This window comes from Aquarana catesbeiana, linkage group LG12 (assembly GCF_042186555.1).
Source record: "Aquarana catesbeiana isolate 2022-GZ linkage group LG12, ASM4218655v1, whole genome shotgun sequence".
In the NCBI taxonomy this organism is placed as follows: domain Eukaryota; kingdom Metazoa; phylum Chordata; class Amphibia; order Anura; family Ranidae; genus Aquarana; species Aquarana catesbeiana.
In genome coordinates, this window is record NC_133335.1 from 208,605,294 (window position 1) to 208,629,558 (window position 24,265).

General features: G+C 42.7%; 1 protein-coding gene across 2 annotated transcripts in view; it reads left to right on the forward strand.

Moving 5' to 3' along the window:
• Window positions 1–21,519, forward strand: part of LOC141113469 (rho GTPase-activating protein 39-like) — a 145,377-nt gene extending 123,858 nt beyond the window's left edge. For both annotated transcript variants that reach the window (XM_073606577.1, XM_073606579.1), the window contains 4 exons: window positions 3,150–3,349; window positions 4,317–4,408; window positions 7,881–8,050; window positions 14,287–21,519. In XM_073606577.1, coding sequence (XP_073462678.1) covers window positions 3,150–3,349; window positions 4,317–4,408; window positions 7,881–8,050; window positions 14,287–14,481 — 657 coding nt within the window. In that variant the 3' untranslated portion in view covers window positions 14,482–21,519. The remainder of the gene's footprint in view (window positions 1–3,149; window positions 3,350–4,316; window positions 4,409–7,880; window positions 8,051–14,286) is intronic.
• The last annotated feature ends 2,746 nt before the right edge of the window (window positions 21,520–24,265 follow it).

The window sequence follows — 24,265 nt, forward strand, 5'->3', positions numbered from 1 at the left end:
TTCCTGGCCTCATCTCAGATGGGCTCCGCTCCCTGAACAAGCTGTGGTTTTGTTATACGATTTATTTTGCCTGGGGTTTCATTGTGGATTTTAACATCCCTATATAAGGGCATGTCATTAAGTCTCAGCTGGGGTACAATTCAGAGAGACGAGCCTCCTGCCAAGACGTGAGCGTGCTGCTGTCACCAGCAGAGTACGGGGGAAATTCTCAGGATCCCCATGATTAGGTCAGTGTGCTACACTTCTACACATAAGTCAGTTGCCAGGCGTCTGACTCCCAGGACATTTCCAGGTGTTTAAATGTGTCCATGTAAAGTTTTGTTCCTTTGTTTTCATTAGTGAGTAACAGAGGGGTGAAGAAGTTTTTGGCAGAAGAGCCTAAGAGTTGTATTTCATAGAAAAATTGCATAGCTGTTTGACTATCAAAACTACGTGTATTTTTTTTTTTCTGTGCAAAAAAAAGCAGTCAAATGTATGAATGCGGCAAAATACCAAACTATGGCCACTAGATGGCGCTTTCTATCCTAGGAAATATGCATGTTCCTCAGCACCAACTAGTGGCCGGAATGTGGTATTTTCCCTATTCACGCAATCAAATTGCAGAAAATGTAGCTTGAGGGCCAGTTCACACCAGATGCAGTTCCGTGTGCTTTATTTCTGCACTAAAAATGCATGCACAGTGTTTTCCATGTATTCCAATGGCTCTAGTTCACACCAGTGCAGTTTCCGGTCCGTTTCTGCACCGGAAACTGACTGCACTGGTGTGAACTAGAGCCATTGGAATACATGGAAAATACTGTGCATGCATTTTTAGGGCCAGTTCACACCACAAAAATGCACCCATACTTTCCGGATCAGTTAACACCACATGCAGTTCCAGTGTGTTCTTGATACAATTTGCTAGGTTTCAGTACAGTTCTGTGCAGAAAAAATGCAGCACGCTTTACTTTTTTTTTCTGCACTGGAAACTGACTGCACTAGTGTGAACCAGAGCCATTGGAATACATGGAAAACACTGTGCATGCATTTTTAGTGCAGAAGAAAAGCTGTGCTCAAGTGCACTCATGTAATCACTGGAGATGACAAACTGTTGGACGCAAGCAAAGCCCCTACATGAGAAATAATATAGCAAGTGTCGCAGTTTGTGTTTAATTAGTCTCCTAAACTATACAATTCACATATGAAGCCAAACAGGGATTGCTCGTGCTATATATGTTCATAAAGGTGAATACTATTATTGTTATAATTTGGTAATTGGTAAAGGAAATGGCAATGATCCGGTGACTGATCAGGAATGTATAAAATGTAGTCCCTCGTGCTACTAAGTGAACAATATCTAACTAACTAAATGAGGTGTAAATGCTGCTAGATCTGAAGTGAACACAATGCACAAAAGCATAAACAAAGAGGGAAGTGATCAGCGCAATTTCCTAAAGTTATAAAATCTAAAATTCCAGTAAATGCAATAATATAGTCCAATAAAGTGAAATGCAAACAAAATATCCAAACAAGTGAAAGCAAAGTTACTCTTCTGAAAAGTGATAACAAGTTCTTCTCAATATATATAAATCTTCGCAAAAGCTAAATGCTCACAGAGCGCTTACCTCCATTAGGAGTATAAAAGTCTTGAAAGTATCCTGTAATGGGGGTGGGTACACCGCGGTAGGTCTCCAATTGATGGCTGTACCGGGAGATGTTTTCAGGGTGCTAATACTATCCAACCAGGTTGTAGTCTTCAGACCCTACAGTGACTGGGTGCCACTCCGATTCCGACCATTAAAGTCAAGATAAAAGAAAGCCTTCCATAGTGTAGTATGTAAAACAAATCAATTTATTCAAATGCCAAGTGAATCCTTACATAAAAGCAAAAAACAGCAGGCGATTGCAATAAAACACGATATTTACGCCGCTTCCAGTTTGCTACAACATCCGACCACACCCTGCTCGTTACGTCGCGGCATGTGACTTTGTCAGAGGAACCTGATGAAGTCACGTGCCGGTTGGTCGCTGCACTTATCCCATCCATGGCGGGCAATCATGGGCGGCTTCCCTGGCTCTCCTCTGCGGGCATCACAAGCAGCTTCTCCTTCCCCTGCTCGGTGGCTTCTGTCTCCTCCCTCCTCCTCGGCGGCCAATCAGAACACTTCTCCTTTCGGCCAATCGGAAAACTGGTCTCAGACCCGTGCTTCCTGATTGACAGAGAGCCAATTGAGTGTGAGAATAGGGAATATTTATTCCCTATCCTCACACACCTGGGTGGGCTCCGAGCGCATTCGCAGTGCCCCGAGCCCACCCTATTTTGAAGCTTATTAGAGCCTCTGGCTCTAATTGGTGCTTCAAAAAAATACCCACCCTTGCATTGAAATTCATGCGCCCGGCGTTCTGAAAGGGGCCGGACAGATGGATGGGGGGGTGACGGCGATGGATAGGGGAGGTGGCGCCCGTGCGCCCTTAATGGACAAGCTGCCCCTGGAATGCAGAACCCAATATCATTTTGTGCTACTAAGATATTTGTATAGAATTTAATAGACCCCACGCCAACAGCAATAGACCTCCCAGCAACAATAGATTCCACACACAATATTAGACTATCAGACACTTTGCGGGAACCACTGGTCACTAGGGCACAGGTGTCAAACTGGCAGCCCTCCACCTGTTGCGGAACTACAAGTCCCACGAGGCATTACAAGGCTGACCGTTACAAGCATGACTCCCACAGGCAGAGGCATGATGGGACTTGTAGTTCCGCAACAACTGGAGGGCCGCCAGTTTGACACCCCTGATCTGGGGCGATCAAAGGCTTAACTGTGTGCCTAGCCAGTTTTTTTTGTGTACGCAGTGTGGTGCTTTCGGTAGGGAGGCATATATATATATATAGATAGATAGATAGATATATGTGTGTGTAATTCTGCCCAAAGTTGCCGCCATGTAGCAGTAAAGTACAATAGGTCTGTCAGCAAGTGGATTTAACCACAACCTAGTCTGCAAGGAGATCATTGACCTGCCTGTGCTTTTTGGCAGGGGTAGCTGGATCACAAGACTGGTTGAACACCATTACAAATCTTCTACAATCCACAAATATATTTTACTATTGTGTATTTAGCGATTTTCCCTGAGTTCAGATTTAAATTCTTTGTTGTTTTTTGCAGGGTCTGAGGAAGCCAACACTAGAGGAGATAGAACAAGCCCGAGATGCCATCTTGACACCCTCACTGTTTGGGAGCTCCTTGGAGGAGATTATGGAGAGACAGAAGTCGGTGTATCCTGAACGCCGTCTGCCCTGGGTACAGACACAGCTCTCGCAGCAAGTGCTGACCCTGGGTGGGGAGAGGACGGAAGGAATATTTAGGTAGGTGTTTTCTGGATTTTCATTATTTATTTTTTCAGTGCAGTGTTGTTTAAAGATGAATTCTCTAGATATGGCAGTTTTTACATAGTTACATCGGTCCAGTTTGGAAAATTATAGCTGTGCCTATACCATACCTGTGGGATCCACCTGAAAGCTGGAAATCGCTGTACTAATAGGGTTGCCACCTCATACCTTTTTAAAACCGAGCACAAATTAATTACACAGGTTCTGGGGCTAATTTAATGCAGGTAAGGCACTAAATGTGATTAGCCCGGGGATTAGCTGCAGGCGTGAAGTCCCATTGAAAGCAATAGGAGCCTTACAGCGCCTGCATTCGATTATCTGCATGCATTTCTTGCATAAGCGATTTTTCGAAACCAGCCGTGAAGCACTGTGCAGTCAGGCGCCTGTACTTTTAAGGCCCTTTCACACTGGGTCCGCGCCGCATCCGTGGTAAAGCGCTGCTAGTTTTAGCGGCGTTTTAGCTGCGATTTCGGCCGCTAGCAGGTCGCTTTTAACCCCCGCTAGCGGCCGAAGAAAGGGTTAAAAGCGTCCGTGTTGCTTTGCAGGCGATTCGGCAGCGATACCCATTCATTGCAACGGGCAGGGGCGGTGTAAGAGCGCTGTATACACCGCTCCCAAACTGCCCCAAAGATGCTGCTTGGAGAACTTTTTTTTTCTCGTCCCACAATCGCAACGCATCAGTGTGAAAGCACTCAGGCTTTCACACTGGGGAGGCATTAGAGACACTTTTCAGTTACTTTACAGGCGGGGTCTTATAGGGCACCCGACCCGCAGCTAATTGCAGGGAACCCTGTTAAGTCCTCTGCAAGTAATTGCAAACAGCCCCATTTGCAAGTCAGATTGGGGGCCTTATAAATGCCCCCCCCCCCAAATGACCGTACCACAAAATGTTGAGGACAGTAGTGGTAGATTGCGATTTACCTATTCTGCATTTATTTTTCAGGGTACCTGGAGATATCGATGAGGTGAATGCGCTGAAACTGCAGGTGGAACAGTGGAGAATACCAGACAGTCTCGCGGACCCCACCGTTCCTGGTACATAAAAGTGATATGCATGTCATTTCCAGAGTAAATGTAAACATCAGAGAGATAACACATAGGACACGAGCCACTGAGAGGCTGAGCCGGCCGCTCCCGGCCCCTCCACATCCCAGCACTCCAGTGAGCGCGGGGGTGCAGAGCAGAGAGCTGCTGATTGACAGTCAGCAGCTCTCTGCTCGGATAGCTGTGAGAACCGAGTGGATCGGAGGAGTTTGATCGCTCGGTTCTCAGTGTAGAGGCGCTGGGGGACAGATGCAGCATCCACCTAGGTACATATGAATCTGAAAAAGAAAAACATACTTCTCCTTTAAACAGGTATTTCTGTACCTTTATATTAGTCTAAAACAAAGCGGAGTTCCACACGTTTTTTCGTTTATTCAAAGTCGGTAGCTACAAAAAGTGTAGCTGCTGACTATTAATAAACAGACACTTACCTGTCCCACGGTCCAGCGATGCGGCCGCCCGGAGCCTCACTCCTCTCCCCCTCCTCTCCCCCTCCTCGCCGCCGGCGCCATCATAGCAACTGTGGGCACCCAGCCGTGACAGCTTTCAGCTTCACAGCTGGGCGCGCACTGCACATGCACGAGTTGCGCTGCGCTCTGCTAGTGGCCAGGCAATCTGCTGGGACCTGTGACGTGTTGTGGAGAGGGAGGGGCCTCCTAGGGGGGAGAGGAGGAGTGACCAAGAGCAGGAAGGAGGAAGTGGGACAGGAAGTCCCACTCTAAACTAAGTACACCCCACCCCCCCACCCCAAAACAAATAAAAAAATGTCATGCCAAATGTGGCATGTTAGGGGGCGAGGAGTACTTAAAGCGGCATTCTACTTTTGGGTGGAACTCTGGTTTAATAATCAGATTTTTTTTTTTGCCCTTGCTGCTTTGTGTTGATGGTACCATATACTGTTTATATTCTGATTATAGGATTATATTACTTATAATATTATATGCTTATGATCATAATACTTTCAGTGGTGCAGATGGATTCTCTTTCTGATTATTTAATGATCCACAATAAATGCACTCTGCTCTTGCTGCTTTCTATTTGTGTACATCAGAAATTGATGGAAGGTGCAGCTCTATTAGCCAGCAGGCGGTCTTTATAGGCATAGCCATCTCATAGCGTGCCGCTATAATTTCCGCAGCTCTTAGCAGAAGGAATGTACAGCTGATGGGATGGTATTAGGGGCCAGGTTGGAGAAAGTCTTCTTTGATGATACACGTGTTGAAGCTAGCTGTTATCGAGTAGAGCCTTTACAGGAAAACCTAGGCTGGTGATGACAAGTAGCAATGCTGAGCATTCAGGCGGGATATGAGAACAAGCATTACCTTTAGGAATCTGCGCTATAATGGTCAGTGAGCGTGCCTTGTGCTGCCATGGTTACAGTCATCCATACAGAAATACAATGTTCAAAAAGAAATGGGACCATTTAAGTACATGGAAGATGAAAAAGCAGCCTTGACAATTTTAGCTGCTGTAGTGCTACAAATCTAACGGTTCACATATGTAACCTCATCGGTGAAGGTTTACTGCAGATATGAAAGCCGTTTTTTTTTTTTTTTTTTTTTTTTGGGGGGGGACAGAATATATCATATATGTCCTCTCAGGGGAGATTTACCCTCTTTATTGGTCTCAATGACAATTGCCTCCAGTACATAAATGTAAAGGAAATACAATATAGAGGGGTTGTCGCTGGAACGGGATTCGAGGGGTTGTCTTCCAATGAGTGGATTTTTGTTATGGTGATCACTGTCCAAGATAAAAATATCCCCTCGCTTTGGAGACACTTCCTCTTACTTTCTGCTGTGTCCCTGGGACAGGATGTGAAGGGGAATCTTCCCGATGAGACGTAGATAGCATTAAAAAGAAACAGATGGGGGACCAGGTCTTTTCTGGCACTTTTTGTTTACACTTAAAAATCTGTGTATTTTGTTTGAAAATTACTTGGAACCCCCAGACGTTATTTATATATTTTTAGCAGAGACCTGAGAGAATAAAATGGCCATCATTGCAATTTTTTATGTCACACAGGGGTTTTTTTACTAAATCTTGGAGAGTGCAAGATCAGGCTCACTTCTGCATAGAAACCAATCAGCTTCCAGAATTTATTGCCAAAGCTTAATTGAACAAGCTGATTGGTTTCTATGGAGAGGTGGGCCTGATTTTGCATGCTCCAGCTTTAGTAAATAAACCCCTTGGCAGTTGTGTTGCGGTTTTTCAAACGCAATATTTTTGGGAAAAAATACACTTTAATTTTAATGCAAAAATTTTTTTGGTAAAATATAAAAGATGTTATGCCGAGTAAATAGATACCAAACATTACACACTTTAAAATTGCGCACACTCATGGAATAGCGACAAACTATACTTTAAAAAAATCTCCATAGGCGATGCTAAAAAATGTTTTCAGGTTACCATTTTAGAGTTAGAGGAGATCTAGTGCTAGAATTATTGTGATCGCTATAACATTCACGGTGATGTCTCATGTGTGGTGTGAACACAGTTTACATATGTGTGCGTGACTTGCGTTCACTTCTGCATGCGGGCACGGAGGGATTTTACTTTTTATTATTACACTGTGTCTGTCTCTCTTTTATTTATTTATTTATTTATTTTTTTAAACCACCTTTTATTCCTAGAAATGTAAACCTCCCGTATAATAAAAAATAAGGGATGATAGGTCCTCTTTATGCAGAGATCTGGGATCTATAAGACCTTTTGAAGGCAAAATATTATTTTTATTTTTTTTTTTGCTTTTAAAAAAAAAAGTTTACTTCTGCCCTAGACAGGAAGTGACGTCATGATGTTGCTCCAGTTCTAGATCATAGAGGTAATCAGAGACAATCTGGTCTATGTTCACCTCTATAGCCAGCCATGTGAACTGTCTGATCGTTTCACGGGCTCGCCGGTAACCACGGTAAGCCCTAGAAATACCAGCGAGCGGCGGGAGGGAGAGGGTAGCTTCAGCCAGCCCCGGTAAACCACTTCAAAGCCGAAGCCGCAACATATATATATATATATATATATATATATATATATATATATATATATATATATATATATATATATATATATATATATATATATATATATAATTTGCTAGAACTAAAGGCAAAACTTTTTTTTACAATTTTGACAGAGTAAGGGAGGGTTATAACCCCTGTCATTTATTTCACCTTCTTTGTCCCATTGGTAATATTTTTCCTTCACTTCCTGTCCCTTAACCAAACAGGAAGTGAGTGGAAAATCCTTGAAAGTGAGCTAAGGTGCAAAAAAATAACATTTTGTTCTTGGGTTTAGATGCACTTTGAATAGTCATGTGCCATCATATTCTTAAAAATTAATATTTTCTTCTGGACTGGAGCTCCTCGTTAAGTATATATTGAACACCTCTTTTAATATTTAAGGCTGCTGCATTTCCAAATGTTTTCCAGACATGGCATTAACTTGTATTTTTCATTTCTTCTAGCTTCCCTGTTGAAGCTTTGGTATCGGGAGTTGGAGGAGCCCCTTATCCCTCAGCAGTTCTACAAACAGTGCATCACCAACTATGAAAACCCAGATGCAGCAGTGTCTGTCGTTAAACAGCTTCCGGAACTGAACCGGATGGTGTTGTGTTATCTCATCCACTTCCTCCAGGTGTGTTGGTGCAGTAGGGACAGTTATTTAAAGATCGGTTGACCTGCATTTCCCGGAAAGTGTTCTCATACAGAAAGACCCTTATGTGTTGGTGACCATTGCCTGCACCACTTAGACTTCATAGACTTGGGTGACTAAAGGTTGCCTTGGGGGTGTCCAAGCACACACAGAGTTTGGTGCAAAAGCTTCGCTTTGAAGTGTCTATGGTTCTGCAGTTCTTCAATTCTGCTGCTCAAACCTGTGGGGTCCCCTTGCTGGGTAAAGTCATCATTCACCTAACACAGAAAGGGAACTGGATAAAGGTTACTTGCAGCATCTATATATACAAAGCTTTATAGTCGAAGTCCATGTTTACTATGGCCGTTGTACACACTGTACTATACTGTAGTAGCATCAGCTACTGTACATACAGTGAGTGGCGCTGCGTTCTGCAGCAATACGGACAACTTCTCGCTTGTTGCTGAAACTGCCAGAGTACATCTGTACCATTCAGGGGAATCCTTGTATTTTTATCAATAAATACAAGGCTTCCTCTGATTGGTAGAGGTGGAAAGTGGGCAGATGACCTCATGATCGCGTATTCACTAAAATCTCATATAAGCTTTAGTATGTTAGTGTGGTTTTAAAAGTAGTTTTTAGTCTTTTTTTAAACTGGCAGCTTTTATTTAAAAATAAAAAATCCCTGGCAATCCGATAACGAAGGTCCCTGTTTAGGCACCTCCTGTTAAAGGGTGACAACTGTCTCCCAATTCTGCTCTTGCATTGTCACCGTGTCACATATCCTCCTGGCAAAAACTAAGAGCCCTTTCACACTGAAAGCGTCCGGGTGTCAGCGGTAAAACGGCGCTATTTTTAGCACCGCTTTACCGTCGTCTTAGCGGCGCTATTCGGACGCTAGCAGGGCGGTTTTAACCCCCGCTAGCAGCCGAAAAAGGGTTAAAACCGCCCACAAAACGCCCCTGCAGCGGTGCTTTGCCGGCGGTGCTGCTCAGTGCTTGCAGGACTTTTTGTGACGCCCTGCCAGCGCAGCGCCCCAGTGTGAAAGCACTCTGGCTTTCACACTGGGTTTGCAGCTGAGGCTTTTTTCAGTCGCTTTACAGGTGCTATTTTTAGCGCTAAAGCGCCTGAAAAACGCCTCCAGTGTGAAAGGGGTCTAAAAGTGTCTATATCAAAGCACATTGTGCAGGCATGGTCCACTATTGTTCCCCTCAGGAAGCTAGTATATGTATATATGTGTGTGTATAGTCAATATTGGGACGGCTGCCTTTACATGCACATGAACTTTAATGTCATCCCAGTCTTAGTCCGTAGGGTTCAATAATGAGTTGGCCCACCCTTTGCAGCTATAACAGCTTCAATTCTTCTGGGAAGGCTGTCCACAAGGTTTAGGAGTGTCTATGGGAATTTTTGACCATTCTTCAAGAATCGCATTTGTGAGGTCACTGATGTTGGATGGGAAGGCCTGGCTCGCAGTCTCCGCTTGAATTCATTCCAAAGATGTTCTATCGGTTTGAGGTTAGGACTCTGTGCAGGCCAAGCAAGTTCCTCCACCCCAAACTCGCTCATCCATGTCTTTATGGACCTTGCTTTGTGCACTGGTGCGCAGTCATGTTGGAACAGGAAGGGGCCATCCCCAAAATGTTCCCACAAAGTTGGGAGCATGAAATTGTCAAATGTCATGGTATGCCTACGCCTTAAGAGTTCCCTTCACTGGAACTAAGGGGCCAAGCCCAACCCCTGAAAAACAACCCCACACCATAATCCCCCCTCCACCAAATGATTTGAACCAGTGCATAAAGCAAGGTAATGTGACATGTTCCAGGAGGCTGCGGGAGGAAGGAGGGGGGCAGGACATCATCCTTAGGCAAGGATTGAGCAATTGGGAGCAGGTACCAGCATCTACTTTTAACTCTCAATTCTACCTTCTTGGCATGGACAGTGAATATTCTTTCTAAATTGTATTTATCTTGGTCCCTTACATGTAATAGGACTTTTGAAGGATGCAGAGGGAAACCGTCAAATATTCCTTTGCTGCACAGGGGAGCAATTTCTATTGAGTGCTGAGCCCAGCATTCCGTAGACACAGCTACCAATCAGCTGACTTGCTTTAAAGTAGCCTTCCTAGTTTTACAAACTTTTTATATATATATTTTTTTATGTATATTAGGAGATTTAAAAAGATTTTTTTTTAGGCTGGAGTTGCACTTTAACAGAGCGTGTTTTCAGTCACAAACAGCCGAAGACAGCAGAGAGTGACACATGTAGACAGTTTACAAGGCTCCATAAAAAGGGTTTTCTTTCTCTTTTAATTGCTACATCCAAACAGGATCTAGAAGTGAAAGGGATCTGTGTGTGCAAAAGGGGAACGGATTAGGTTTTATTAGAGCAGCTTGTGGTGCTGGAAAATGTTGTCGTCTGTATTACATGGGGGGGTTGTTGCAGTAAGGTTGGGTGGAAAAAAAATCTGGGGGGTCACTATCTAGACCTATATACGGTGTTCCTAGTTTAACAAGCATGCATGTACACATCCAATACACCCACATTAGGCTAGTTCATTGGCCATTTGTGCATCCTTTATTCACGATCGCTGAGGGTTTTAACATGAGCTTTCAAAGCCTGTTTAATGACAGATGTTTTTTTGCTTAGGTGTTACACCGACGCCAGTGATTTTTTTTTATGCCTTCTTACATCCTGCCAAAATTACTGCTAACGCACCACTTGTCCTGGAAGTCATGGGACGTCACGTCTCTTTATTAAGTGATCAGTGTTGTCCATGTAAATTGTAATAGCAAAAAGTCCTCAGGAGACACCACTAGGTGTCTGCGGTTACCTTTAGGGCCCCCAGCCATGGGGCTGTCCAGCTGCAATACATCCTTCTCAGCAGTTTAGGGTGCCCAGAAGGCACAGGTGCAGTGTCCAGGCCCGCCACAGGCTGTGGCCATAGGGTCTTTATGCATTCATGGATGAGCGTCTGGAAAGCGAGTCTTCTGCATTCTAGACCTGCATCCCTGAATGCACAGGGACGTAAAGGAGGGTATAATTCGATGCAGCATTCAATTTTGACAGCATGCCTGCTGCGGAACTGGACACTGTACCTGTCCCTCCTGGGTACCCCAAATTAACGGGGAGGGATGCACTGCAGATAGACAGCCCTGTGTACAATTAGCCCTATGAATCAGAAAATCCTGCTCTGTGTGCCTCTGTGATGTTGGTTTCACATTCTTACTGAAGGCTCCATTTCTATGACTTGGGCAGAGCCTTACCTGCCTGCATTCGCCCTGTCCATTGAGACTATAGCCGACCATACATGGATCGAAATTCAGCCAGATCAGCAGAGACTGCATACTACATATGCATACTAGCCAGGGCTTTTTTTCTCTGAGAATAGGTGCAGGAACTCCCCTCCGTCTGAGTCACCGCTTGTCTCTGCCCCCTACCCACCTCTGACCACCGTCCCTTGATTCCACCCCCTACCCACCTACCAGTACTGCCCCTTTTAGAGAATACAGAACCAAGTATCATTTTGTGGTGCTAAATCATTTGTATGGAACATGTTAATGATAAAAAGAAAAGCAGTAAAATAGATCCCCTGCAGCCAGGAATAGAGTCCCAGCAATAGGTTCCCACACAACAATGGACTCCTCCCCAACAACAATAGATTCCCTGCAGCAACAGTGAACCACCCACAACAAAATATCACACCCAGTAACAAAATATCCACCCAAGCAACATTAGCCCCCCCCCCCCCCAACAGCAACAACAGATCTCCCAGCAGCCAGCATCAATAGATCCTCCAGCAGCCAGTAAAAATAGACCTCTCCCTCAACAGTAGATCCCTTCCAGCAACATAAGACCGCCCCAGCAACAATAGATTCCCTATCGGCAACAATAGACCCTCGCAAAAAATAGATCCCCACCAGTGACTATAGATCCCCCAGCAGCCAACATCAATAGACCCTCCAGCACACCCCATGCTATTACATACATTCAGTGCTGGAGGTGCCGGAACTGCGTTCCCCCGCGTTCCCACTGAAAAAAAGCCCTGATACTAGCTCATTATGCCTTTTGTCTTGCAGGTTTGTTTTTTTTTTTTTTTTTTTTTTTTTTTTTTTTTTTGAGGGTTTTTTCGGAGGTTTACAACCTCTTTAAGCTGACCATACACCAGTAGAATTTCGCACACAAACTTTCACTTTTCACTTCATGCCATTAACCATAGTGGCATGAATATTCAAAAGATCGGGATGGAGAATTTTTCTCAAATTAACAAGATTCTAACACTGAATGTGCTTTTCCTTTGGGAAACAATTTACATATTTTAATTAAACCTGCGATTCCATTCAAAAAGGTCTGGGCAAAGTTTTAAAGTAGAACTATGGGCAAAACTTACAGTAAGGGAGGGTTATAATCCCTGGAAGGTTTATTTTTGCCATCTTTGTCCCATTGGGAGATTTACCTTCACTTCCAGTCCCATAGCCAGTGAGAGGAAATCCCTGCTCATTAAGGGAATTCCTTGGGGACCCCCAGTTCGCTAACACTGGTGTCCCCATTGGAAGATTTCCCCTCTATTACTTTTCTGGGGACAACACAAAATTTGGGTTTTTCTTTTACTTTCAATGATAATTTTAAACAGGACAAATAGGGTGAATCTCCCTAACGGGGACACAGACGGCAATAAAAACAGACAGGTGTTCTAATCCCTCTCCACTCTATCCAAAACTAAAACAAAATGTTTTGCATTTTAGTTATACTTTTTTTTTTTTTTTGCAAAATCTTTTTTATTGAATTTTTCATTAGCATACAAAATTAGCCCACGCAGGGGCCAAACCTTTGCCCACGCAGTTGCGGTTCCTCTGATGCGGCAACAGGGCACAACATACACAAACTGAGTTATACTATGACCCCAATGTGGGGAGAGGTTCAGTTCAGGAGAATCTGTGCTCAAATTGGTAACGACAGGATATGCAACATGAGAATAGTTGGGTCAACATACTAAAAGACTAGAGATACATTGTTAATCTAGGAATTGGTTACAGTTGCCCTGGTATTATCTAGCCAACAGGTCCATACCTTTTTTCAAATTTTTGTCGGCAACCCTTGCCCGAGTAGGTGGCTTTATAATGGGGCAAACTGGCATTCACTAGGCTTTTCCAGAATCTGACAGAGGGGAAAGACGATTGTTTCCAGTTCATCGTAATGGCCTTACGAGCATAGTACAATAGCAGGGATGTTTATTTTCCTGGCTCTGAGAATTGACATTTGTTCCACCAGCCCCAGCAGACAACATTTAGGATCATAAGGAACACGATTCTTAAGTGACCTTAGCAATCACCTGGAGTCCTTTTTTCCAATAATGTTCGATTGCTGGGAAAACCCAAAAAATGTGGAAAAAGTCCCCCGGTTGGTAGGAGCAATGGCAGCACGCTGGAGAATGCACTGGCGGCATCTGGTGCAGCCTGTGAGGCGAGTAGTGAGCTCTGTGCAGAATTTTGTATTGGACCAGTTTGTCCCTAGCTGAGACCAGAGGGGAGAAGGGAAAGTCCCAAATCTCCCTCCAGTCATCCTCGTCCAGCCTCCAGGGTGTCCCCCACCCATTTCCTGCGGCGGGAGGACAAGTCCGGGCCGGTAGCAACCAGCAGGGACCCATAGATGTGAGACGTGGGTTTCTCCAAGTCTTCCACCCGAATGGTGAATTTGAGCTCCAAATATGCCAATACAACTGGGTGGCCTAAGAACTGACACCTGTAGGCATGAGCGTTTTGAAGATACCTGAAATGGGCCTGTGCAAATTTGGTGCATAGCCTTTAGTTATACTTTAAGGGCTGTAACTAATTTAGTTGACTCAATGATGGCAATAAATAATGTTCTGATGAAAGTTTCTACAAAGTTCAAACTAAAATCTAACTATGTATGGCCATCTTTACAGCTTATACAGGGCTAAGGACGCTCTTCCCCAATCATCCTGTACTTCATACATGCAAGTACCAGGTATTCTACTATTACTACTACTTTGGGAAAACACCGCAGAGGGAGAGCCGAAGGAATACTGTGAACCTGTTGCTTTACCCTGCATGGGCAAAACACAAGTTCACTTTAAGTTGTCTGCTTTAGATAAAACCTCTTTAACAGTTGCTTCTAGAAAACCCTGTATTATTTGGCTATCTTTGTTTAAAAAAACTCATACTTGCACTTGAAACATTGTATAATGTATTTTTTTTTTTTTAATCTTGCCCACACAGATCTTCTCACAGCCTTCTAATGTGGGTACCACTAAGATGGACGTGAACAACCTAGCTATGGTCATGGCACCCAATTGTCTCCGCTGCCAATCAGATGACCCCAGGATCATCTTCGAGAATACCAGAAAGGAGATGTCATTCATCAGAATGCTCATTGTCCACCTGGACACAAACTTCGTCAGGGGTTTACTCTGAAAATAAAAGGCGGTCCTGTCTTGTCATTTTGGTTTTGGCTACTTGTGTATATATTTGTGCATTATTTCTTCACCCTTGAGAGCTGCAAGGTGCGGTCCCTCCAGGGGTTAAAAAAAAAATGTCCCAGTGAGGACACATGTACAGAATCTTCTCAGGATACTTCTAGCACTTTCTGAAAGCGGTTTAGCTGGGCTGTCATCATGGCTGTAGACGCCGAAGGCGCCATTATACCCACCAGCCTTCTATCTTCATCAGAGGTGCTCTGTGAAAATGGTTTAATTGTATCTAATCTTTGTTACTGTGAATTAACATAATGCTATCTTCTTTCCCTGCCTTTGTCAAAACCTAATTCTTAACCCAGTGCCATCTTATTTAGGATGTGTGAAAAAGTTAACTAAAGCTTTTATTTATAAATTGTACCTTCTGGAGGGACCACACCTCTTAATATATATGTATTTTTATCCTTGATGTTTATTTTTAAGCTTTAATTTTAATACTAGAACTCGTGGTGTCCCCATTGTGAACCATTTTCCTTACTCTGTGGTAGGTCAGGCCTTATTTTCCAATAACTTATTCAGTGCTGCATCAACACATGGCTAATGTAAGCTTGAGTAAGTTTACAAAGTTGTTTTATTGTGTAGCCTTCTCTGATTACTGAAATATATTGATCTGTGTTAGATTTCAGCAGAAGCCTTAAAATAAACTCTGAGAAAGTGTACCCCTGGTAATGGAACACCCTTGTTATCACAATAAGGAAAGATTGCTCCACTGATGTTTTTATAGGGGTAAAACCGTTTCACTAATATAAGTTTACTTCTAGACAGGAAATGATCCCCCAGCTTGCACCTTTTCTAGGGCTTTTGGTTTTGTCTAGGGCTCTGGTGTGCCATACAATGTCTGTGCCTATCCTGGCTCCGACAAGCCTGGATGCTTGACCACTGGTCTAAATGAGTGATCCTAAATATATATTCTGCACCTTCTACCAAGGTCCTATCTTCATAGGGATGCACCGCTGGTGATAACCGTAGCTTTGGGGTGTAGGGCCTGTAAATCCGTGAAATTGGACATTTTTGTAGTTCCTTCCATGTTGCTATACAGAATAGTTTTAAAGCTCCACATTTCAGTTAAAGTGGATATTCCATTTAAGTTATCATAAGAAGCGACCCTATTTTGAAAAATGTATTTACATTATTTATTCCAAACTTTTTAATTGATTTTTTTTTGGGAGCCTCTACATTATGATGCCCTTAATTTCAATGTTTAATTTTTTTAAAGATTCTGCTAAAATCTATTAAGCACACAGTTTTCAAGTGTAGATATGTACAGTAATGGGATTATTCAGTGGCAGGATGTTGCAGTTTAATGGCTACCTATTTGGATTATTGTTTTCCTCCAGGACAGTACAAAGCCTCCTTCCGGTTTCCTGTTCTAAAACCCAGTTTTGTCAGAAAGGCCCCTTTCTTTTTCAAAACAACCAGAAGTCCTCACCATGATGGCCCAGTATTTTACTAAGGCCACGTGACTCAGCTGGCAAATCTCAATTAGACATACTGATCACACTAGAGTCTGTTGTGGTTGCTGGGGCTTAAGTTGTGGGGTCTCTGTAGCTGAGCAATCTTCCTTTTACATGGTAAAAATCTCATTTACCATATGTCAGAAGTAGGCACTGACCGTATTGTCTCTTTCAACCAGATTTTTTTTTTTTTTTTTTTTTTTTTTTTTTACAGTTTTGCAATTATATAATAACAGCTGATGGGCAACACCATTTGTGTAAGAAACATTTACAATTGATAATCTTTGGATCTTTAGGAGTAGCCCATGGCCACCCAGCAAGACATACTATTTATTGACATGCCCAGCAAACTAAAGTCTTGTGGGTTACTGTATTATGCACATCCTTGCTGCCCTCGGCTCGGTTTTGTTGAGTAATCCCAGTTAACAGAGAGCCTATGCAGACAATGTTTACTGTTTGTTACACAATATGTATGTATATAAAATATTTATTGACCTGTAAATACACTAAATATGCAAAAGACTGCATATTGCTCCCACAGGACCCTGTCATCTCATCCATTACATGGTGACTGGGGCATAGAGGTGGTCTAAGCCTTGATGTAAGAAAATTAAAGAAGGCCAAGGATTCTGGAGCTTTAGAGGGCTTCTGACAAAAGTACTCTGCTTTACAGTGGCTTAAGCTGCATGCTGATGGCTGTCGTTTAACAAGACACAAGCCCTTGGTATTCAACTTTAAGAGACTATGGTAATATGTCCATTCAGGAAAGGTGGAAGGCTGTTTAAATGCTTGTACATTGCTTTCCTGGGTTCTCCCACAGCTGTGTACCTCCTACTGTATGTCCATTGATGATGGAGCTTGCACAGGGTTGATGTTGACCTCATGTGGCCGTTTTCGTGACTGGTGATTTATCACTAGGCCTGAGCACTGCTTCATGGGAGGATTTTGCATGCTCCCCCATACCCTGAAGCACCGGGTAAAGTGGTGTAGCTCTAATGGAGTCATGGAAGGTGGGAGGTCATTAGGGAAGATTGGTATAAGTTGGTCAGGGGGGGGCTTTAAGGAAAAACTCAGCTACTTTGACCACACTAGGCAAAGTGACAGATTCTTTCAGTTTCATACTGGGGTCTTGCGTTAATCTTGGTTCAAGATGGGATTGTACCTGAAGGGTTTATATTCAGGTATAAATGACTACTGGTGGGTAACATCACCCGGCAGTCTTGTACCTCTTAAAGCCAAGTATTTCTCCTGCTAATGGCTATAGAAGATGGGTAGGGCTTGGAGCCCTTAACACATTACAAGAAGCTCCTTGTAATAGCCTGTGCAGATCAGTAGCCTCAGAAATGATAGTCCAGAGATATTGTTGCCAGAGTTCCTATGATACATAGCAAATCAGTGGCTGACTTAACTCGGCAGTATCTACACAAATGTGAAACACCAGCCTGGGTTGACGAACCCTTTATTAAGAGTATAGAACAAAGATGTATTGAGTATAACAGAAGGGCATATGCACAAATAAATAACATCCCAAGTATCATATAAGTAGGTAATTAGAAAAGGTTTTATACTTTGCAAGAGAAACTGCAAAGACAAACATACTGTATATGGGAGATGACTGCTAAAAATGCAGGACCCAGGGCCATCTTGAACCTGGCCAACTACTTGGTGAGTGATTGGCCCAGAATAAGTTTCAAGGATGAAAAAGACTTTACTGTCTGCAAGCTTGTTCCGGGTCAATGTTTTATTTGGCAATTAAGGTGGCTTTGTTGCCAATTTAAATTTTAAGATTTAAGCGGTTACCTGGGGAAAAAAATACTAAATGTATATCTCTCCTGCTGCCAGTGTACCTGAATGCCAGTGCAATCATGAGGGAATCCTCCTTCATTCTCCAAAGTCTACTGTTTAAGTGACACTTTCACGAATGTTGATCTCTTGTGTCTCCAGCACCTCTAACTGGTTCCTGTTGCCGACTTCTGTGTCACTACTGTGTGACATAGAAGTTGGCAGGATAAACCACTGAGTGCTATAGAGCAGTGCTTCTTATCCTCAAGTACCCCCAACAGCCCATGTTTATGGAATTTCTCTTGGATAAAATAGCTGTCCAAAATACCAAGCCATTGACTCGGATTTAAAGCACCTGTGCAAGATGAAGGAAAACCTGCAAACATGGCCTGTTGGGGGTACTTAAGGACTGAGATTGAGAACCACTGCTATAGAGGACCCAGGAGATCAACACTCCAAGATGTGTCATCCCAGCAGACTTTGGGGAATGGTTCCTTGGCAACAAAATGGCATGGGCATCATGAGAGGTAAGTACTTATATTTTTCCATCAGTTAACAGCTATGGGTTCAAATTGGTAATGCAACCCTCTTGCCAATAAGCAGAGATCGGGACAACATGCCACCAACATGCACTTTTTTTAAAAAACCACGAGCAATAGAAACTTCCATTATCCTATCTCCGCAGGTTCACTTCAGTGCCACAAATTGAACCTTTTATTATAAAACAAGAGGTCTTCATCATCCTTAGATGAGCTTTGCCCACTGCCTTCCTATTGAGGAAGCTAAAGCACAAGCATATCCCCTGTGTGCCTGGACTTCTAGTGCCCCCCCAACCCTTAGCCTGGACCTACCTGTATACACAGCACAGAGCTGCACAAGAGCAGTCAGTCATATTGTTTCAATTTTCTACAGTGCACTAGAAAATTACAAAATCTAAGTTTTTAGCCTTAAAGTACCCTGAGATTTTGTATAGTGAGGTTGCGCAGAGTAAATTTTTGTTTTTGTTGAAGAAAATGAAAAATAATACAATGTAATTACTGTGATTACAAAGTTTCACTGTTGTAAAGATACAAACCACTGTCTTTTTTTTTTATTATACCGTTTTGCTGTTTTTTTTTTTTGTGAGGAATGCTCTTTATGAATGCTTTTATGTCTAAGAAAGCCAAAATGGTTTTTGGGAAAGCCCACAGATTTTTTTTTTTTTTTTTCTTTTTTGTTTTTTTTTATTAACTCAGCTGAAGTTGGAAGCTATCATTTATTTTTTTTTTTATTTTTTGTGTATAGTTTTCTAAAGAATGCTCTGCTCTATATGTAACGAAGATGACACTTTTGGAAGGAGGTAAAAACCTTAAAGTTGAATTTCAGCCAAACAGTTGAATGGATAGATGAAGTACATATAGGAGATTGGTTTCACCAGCCAAAGGATTTGTTATTCTATCCAATCAGACCTGAGATTTACACAGCTCTTGTGCGCCGCCAGGTCTGGCAGGGCAGGAGAACAGATTTTTTTTTTTTCTTTTTGCCGTAGTGGAGTAACACAAGTTTGTTTACACCCGTCTGTCCATAGGGATGCATGGACCATCCAATCCGGTCCACCTGAAAAACTGAGAGGCGGGCCTGATTGGATTGTCCATGTGAAAGGGGCCTAAATCTGTTATATCATTGTGAACTTTTATACCACTGTGATAAAATATTTCACAAAGTGCTGGTAATGCTTTTATTCTGTATAAGGGGTATCTGGCATGCCAACCACCAGGTTTACTAAAGTACACAAATACAGTATAACACCCATTTATCATGAGCTATGGCCATTGCCATTTTATACTCAAAGGAGAAATTGGTTCTCTTATTTTTTTCAAGAGTAAGTTTCATTGGTGAAAAAGGGGAAATGTCTCCTTTTACTTCACTTTTTTTTATACTTCTATAAATATGAAATGTTTTCATGTTCATGGCTTAGCAGTGTGATGAGTATTGTGAAGCCTCGTGATTTCTAATTGTGCTGAAACTGCCATCATAGAAAAAATGGACAGTGCTATACTAGTCCACTTATAGGTCAATAATCTCTTTCCATTGGAGTCTTTCAAGGAAACCTTAGTAGCAAGGACATATATGGCAGTCACCATTACTGATAACTCCTACTGGAAATACTAATTGCTTGGCTGTTACTGAGCTGGAACAGGTATGCAGAATTTAGACTTCTGTGTTAACGGATCCAAGTCCTTGCTCTAAGTTAGTGTCTCCAAAGTATTGAAGCCAAGACTTGCAAATGCAATTAGCGTTTGGAACAAATAACAACATGACTATGGCATAAGCTATACAAGTTTTATAGAATGGCAATCAGTCTTGCACAATACCGCAATGTTATTGATCACTACAAGATGCTACTTGTTTAGCTTACTCCATAAGGAGCCATTTGGTCTAGCTGCTTAGTAAACAATTGCTGCTACTCATGATTCATCGCTAGAGATTTCAGTAGCATGTCAGAGCTTCTAAAAATCATCGGTATAGGTCAATGAGGTGACTACTAGCAAGTGGGGTATATGTCAAAATATTAAAATTGCTTTAAGCTGGCCATACACGCTTTGCATTTTGGCCTATTCCTAAAGAATTGTCTGAAATTCATTGCATGGGTTGCTCTGTCAGTAACACCTGGATCGGTTTTTGTCAAAGGCAGATGGGAAATTGTTGGCTGCACAGTGCCTGCACAGAATATGATGCAGGCACTGTTCGGGTATTTGGACAGCTGGTGTTGCCAGCTATCGGAATACATGGATCGGCAGTGGGAGATTTGTCCATCAATGCTATTAAGCATGGATGGAATAGTCTGTTGGGATTTCTTTTGTTCAAACTTTAGGCTGAACAAAAGAAATCCAATACATGTATGGCCAGCTTTAGCCTTAGATTCCCATACAACTCTAGATTAATGGTGGACCCAGAGGCTGTATCCAAGATAATATCTAAATTCATTTCAACAAAGACCAAAATGGTGGACTTTTGAGGCACCAAACACACACACACACACACACACAAAAATCGAATTTATTCTATAGTATTACAAATTTAAATCATTTGCTTATTTTTTTTTATAATTAAAATTATGACATTTGGAATAGCTACCGGTATAATAACCCCATATCAGTACCAGACGCTATGAAAATTAATTTATCCTGAAACACATAAAATAGGCAACTTTCTCATGTTGGTGAGAAAGTTGGATTCATCTCTCTGATATCTAGTCTAGATCCATATATAAAGTCCTAGGGTTGGCTTTCCTGCAAACGTACTCCCGTTTTTAGCACAGGCCATAGCCGGCACAGTAACCAAGAAAAGGCTGAGATTATGTCCAGTGGAAAAGGTGAGAGCCCCGGCCAACCCACTTGTTCACAATCCTTTCATGCTGAGGTGTATAAATTAGTTTGTACATAATGCTTTCTTTTCTTGTTCATGTTTTCCCGTACTTGGACTGCCATGTTGTGTGATTGCGATCTGTTTACGTTTGTGCCATTGGGTGAGACGTTTTTTTGCAATAATAAAGATTGTGGTTGGGTTTACAGAGCGTATTTGTATCTTTTGACCTTCGTATGAAATTGCAGTTTATCTTTCCATTTGATATCCTGTTCTAGACTGCACAGTACACTGGAACTGCTCTATTGCTGTATGATGTATGAGCATTAAACTGCAAGATTTTCTGCTTTTGTATTATGCATACCACAATAAAAAAAAAAACATCTTTTACAGCGTAAGGCCCTTGTTGAGTTTTTTGTCTTTTTTTTTTCTAACCGTAATAGATTAGCAGTTGTAATAGTAACAGCAGGGGCAGGGATGCTTGAAGCATATCTAAACCAACATTTCCCATCCTTTTAAAAGTATGTTAAATCCAGAGGTACCCCAGTTTAAAATGCAAAAAAATCTAAATGGCACTTACCAATGGGAAACCTGAGATGATGCACACAACCGCCTTAAAACCAACTTTACATCAAAAGCCCCCGATTACATCAGTGGTACCCTCCATCATGATAGAGGTCCCGCTATCATGTTGGAGATCCCCCATCACCAAGTCTTATCACAACAGAATCCCCCATCACAGAGCTCCCCAATCACACTCTTTTCACATCCAAGCCCTACATTTTGGCTCCAGCAGCGTGGCAGAGATTGGGATGTGAAGCACATCTGGAGAAGACAGGCCTCCATCCAATGCTGAATGCTGGGGGGGCTGCTCCCTGTATTAGGGAGAGGATGGAAGTCTAGCTCCTCCAGACCAGCTCCACCTGCCATTCATGACGCTGACAGAGAGTGGGCAGCATGCAGGCTATATGCTTCCTGCCCTGGATCATTCATGAGCTGCCATGGTGCAGACAGGCCATCCGCCAACATCATCGCAACAAATGATGGAGTGTGTATTGTCCTAGAGCGTCATTGGTTGTTATGGCACTGGTGGCTTGCCTGCCCTCACCAGAGCAACTCCCGATCCAGGGAAAACTGGGTCCCGTGCTTGCAGCACCCCAGGGGGAATTAAATCGCGGCCTGGTTGAGAAACACTGATCTAAACCCAAAAACAAAAATAGAACATTCCTCCGTTGGTTACACACGGGCCGAATGTCAGGACACATTGGCCGGTTCAGAAAAAAACGTCTGACATTCGGCCCATGTGTATGTCCATTTGTTCGCTAGAAGCCAAACCGGCTTCTGTCAGATGTGCATGCTGGAAAACCAGCATCCGACTGACTCCCAATCAGCGCTCTCAGCCAATTGCAGAGAGCGCTGATCGGAATGTTCTGGCGGAGGGGGGCCGTCCCCCTGTCAGACCACAACAGCTCACCAGGGGAGATTGCTAAACTAACCATTTTGCATGTTTTTTTGGGTTGAATGATAAAAAAAACGAATCGTGTATACCCGGCATTACAGTCATTAGGTGTGATGTAAGAATCCCTTGTCACTTCCTGTGAGCTGCACTGAAGGTTATGCTTTAACCACTTGTCTACAGGGACAATTGTTTTATTTTTTTGCACACATGTTAAAATCTGCACTTTTTGCTAGAAATTACTGAAACCCCTCCAAAATTGTATAGATTTTCTAAAAGCAGAGACCCTGAAGAATAAAATGGTGGTAGTTGCAATTTGGTTTATTTTGCACAATATTTTTGCAGTTATTTAATGCATATTTTCAGGGAAAAATACACTAAAATAAATTTTATTGCAAATCATCACAATCATATACCCAGTTTTTTCGTAAAATCTAAAAGATGGGGTTCTGTTGAGTACATAGATACCAAACATGTCAAGCCTTAAAACTGCACACACCCATGTAAACAACCATGAACTATAGCCTTAGAATTATTGCTCTCACACTGATGTTCGCAACAATACCTCACATGTGTGGTGCAATTGATATTTGCATACATGTGCTTGCCCTATCCTGCATTTTTTTATGGGGTGTGTGCTGGGGTTACCGGAGTGCTTTTTTTTATTTATTTATTTATTTTTTTTTTTATACAATTTTTTTTTTTTTTTTAACTTAATTGCTATTACAAGGGGTCAAGACTCCCCCCTATGTGATCGCATATTACAGGTACTCTTTCTAAAGATATTGGGGGGAGGTCTTGTAGACCCCCAATGTCTCCTCTGCCTTTCAGTGCAGCTGTGTAGCTGAGCTGAGCTAGTGTAGCTGAGCTTGTAGCTATTCCAGCACAAATTGTGCTGAAATAGCTACAAGCTCAGCTACAATAGCCGAGGAATGACAGCTGTGACCCTGCCTTAACCAGAGAAGCAGTTTCCCATCGCAGTTTTGGTCTCTCTGGTCGAATAGGAGAGCCTGGGAACCACTGCGGGTGCCGTCAGCGTTTGAGAGCCCCATAAAAATGATCAAGCAGCGCCAAAGCATGCCTTGGTAGACAAGAGGTTAAAGCCCACCACAATTTATACGTATTATGCTATCCACTGCACCAACCCCCCACCCAAAAAATAACTTGATTGCAATTGCAAGTCCCCTGTAGTAACTCTTCTCTACCACTAGTTGTCCTCAGTATTCCAGATTGGTTGAAGCCCAGTACCATTCAACCCCAAAGACTGAGGACATGCTGTGAGTGTAGGACATTATGGGCCACTGATGTAGAAAACAGTGCAGACATCAACAGCACTTTCAGCATCATTGCCAACTGCCAGCAACTGGAATGGAGGTAAAAAGAAAGGGGACCCTTCACCACTCTATTCAAAACTAATACATAAACTTCTGGCTAGACAGAAGAAGCCATAACATCCCATGGCTGCCTGAACATGTCTGTACCACATATACAGTACGTGTCCATCCTTCTGTGGAGCATCTGACAGACTACAACTCCCAGCATGCCCTGCAAGCTAACAGAGAGCTCAGACTTTTAGTTCACCAGCTGAGAAGGAAGGGGGTGGTTGCGCTTTGTCCAGATAGTTTAACAATGCAAATTTTTTTCCCTTACATTCTTAATCTAGGTGCCAAGACGCAAGCACAGAGTAC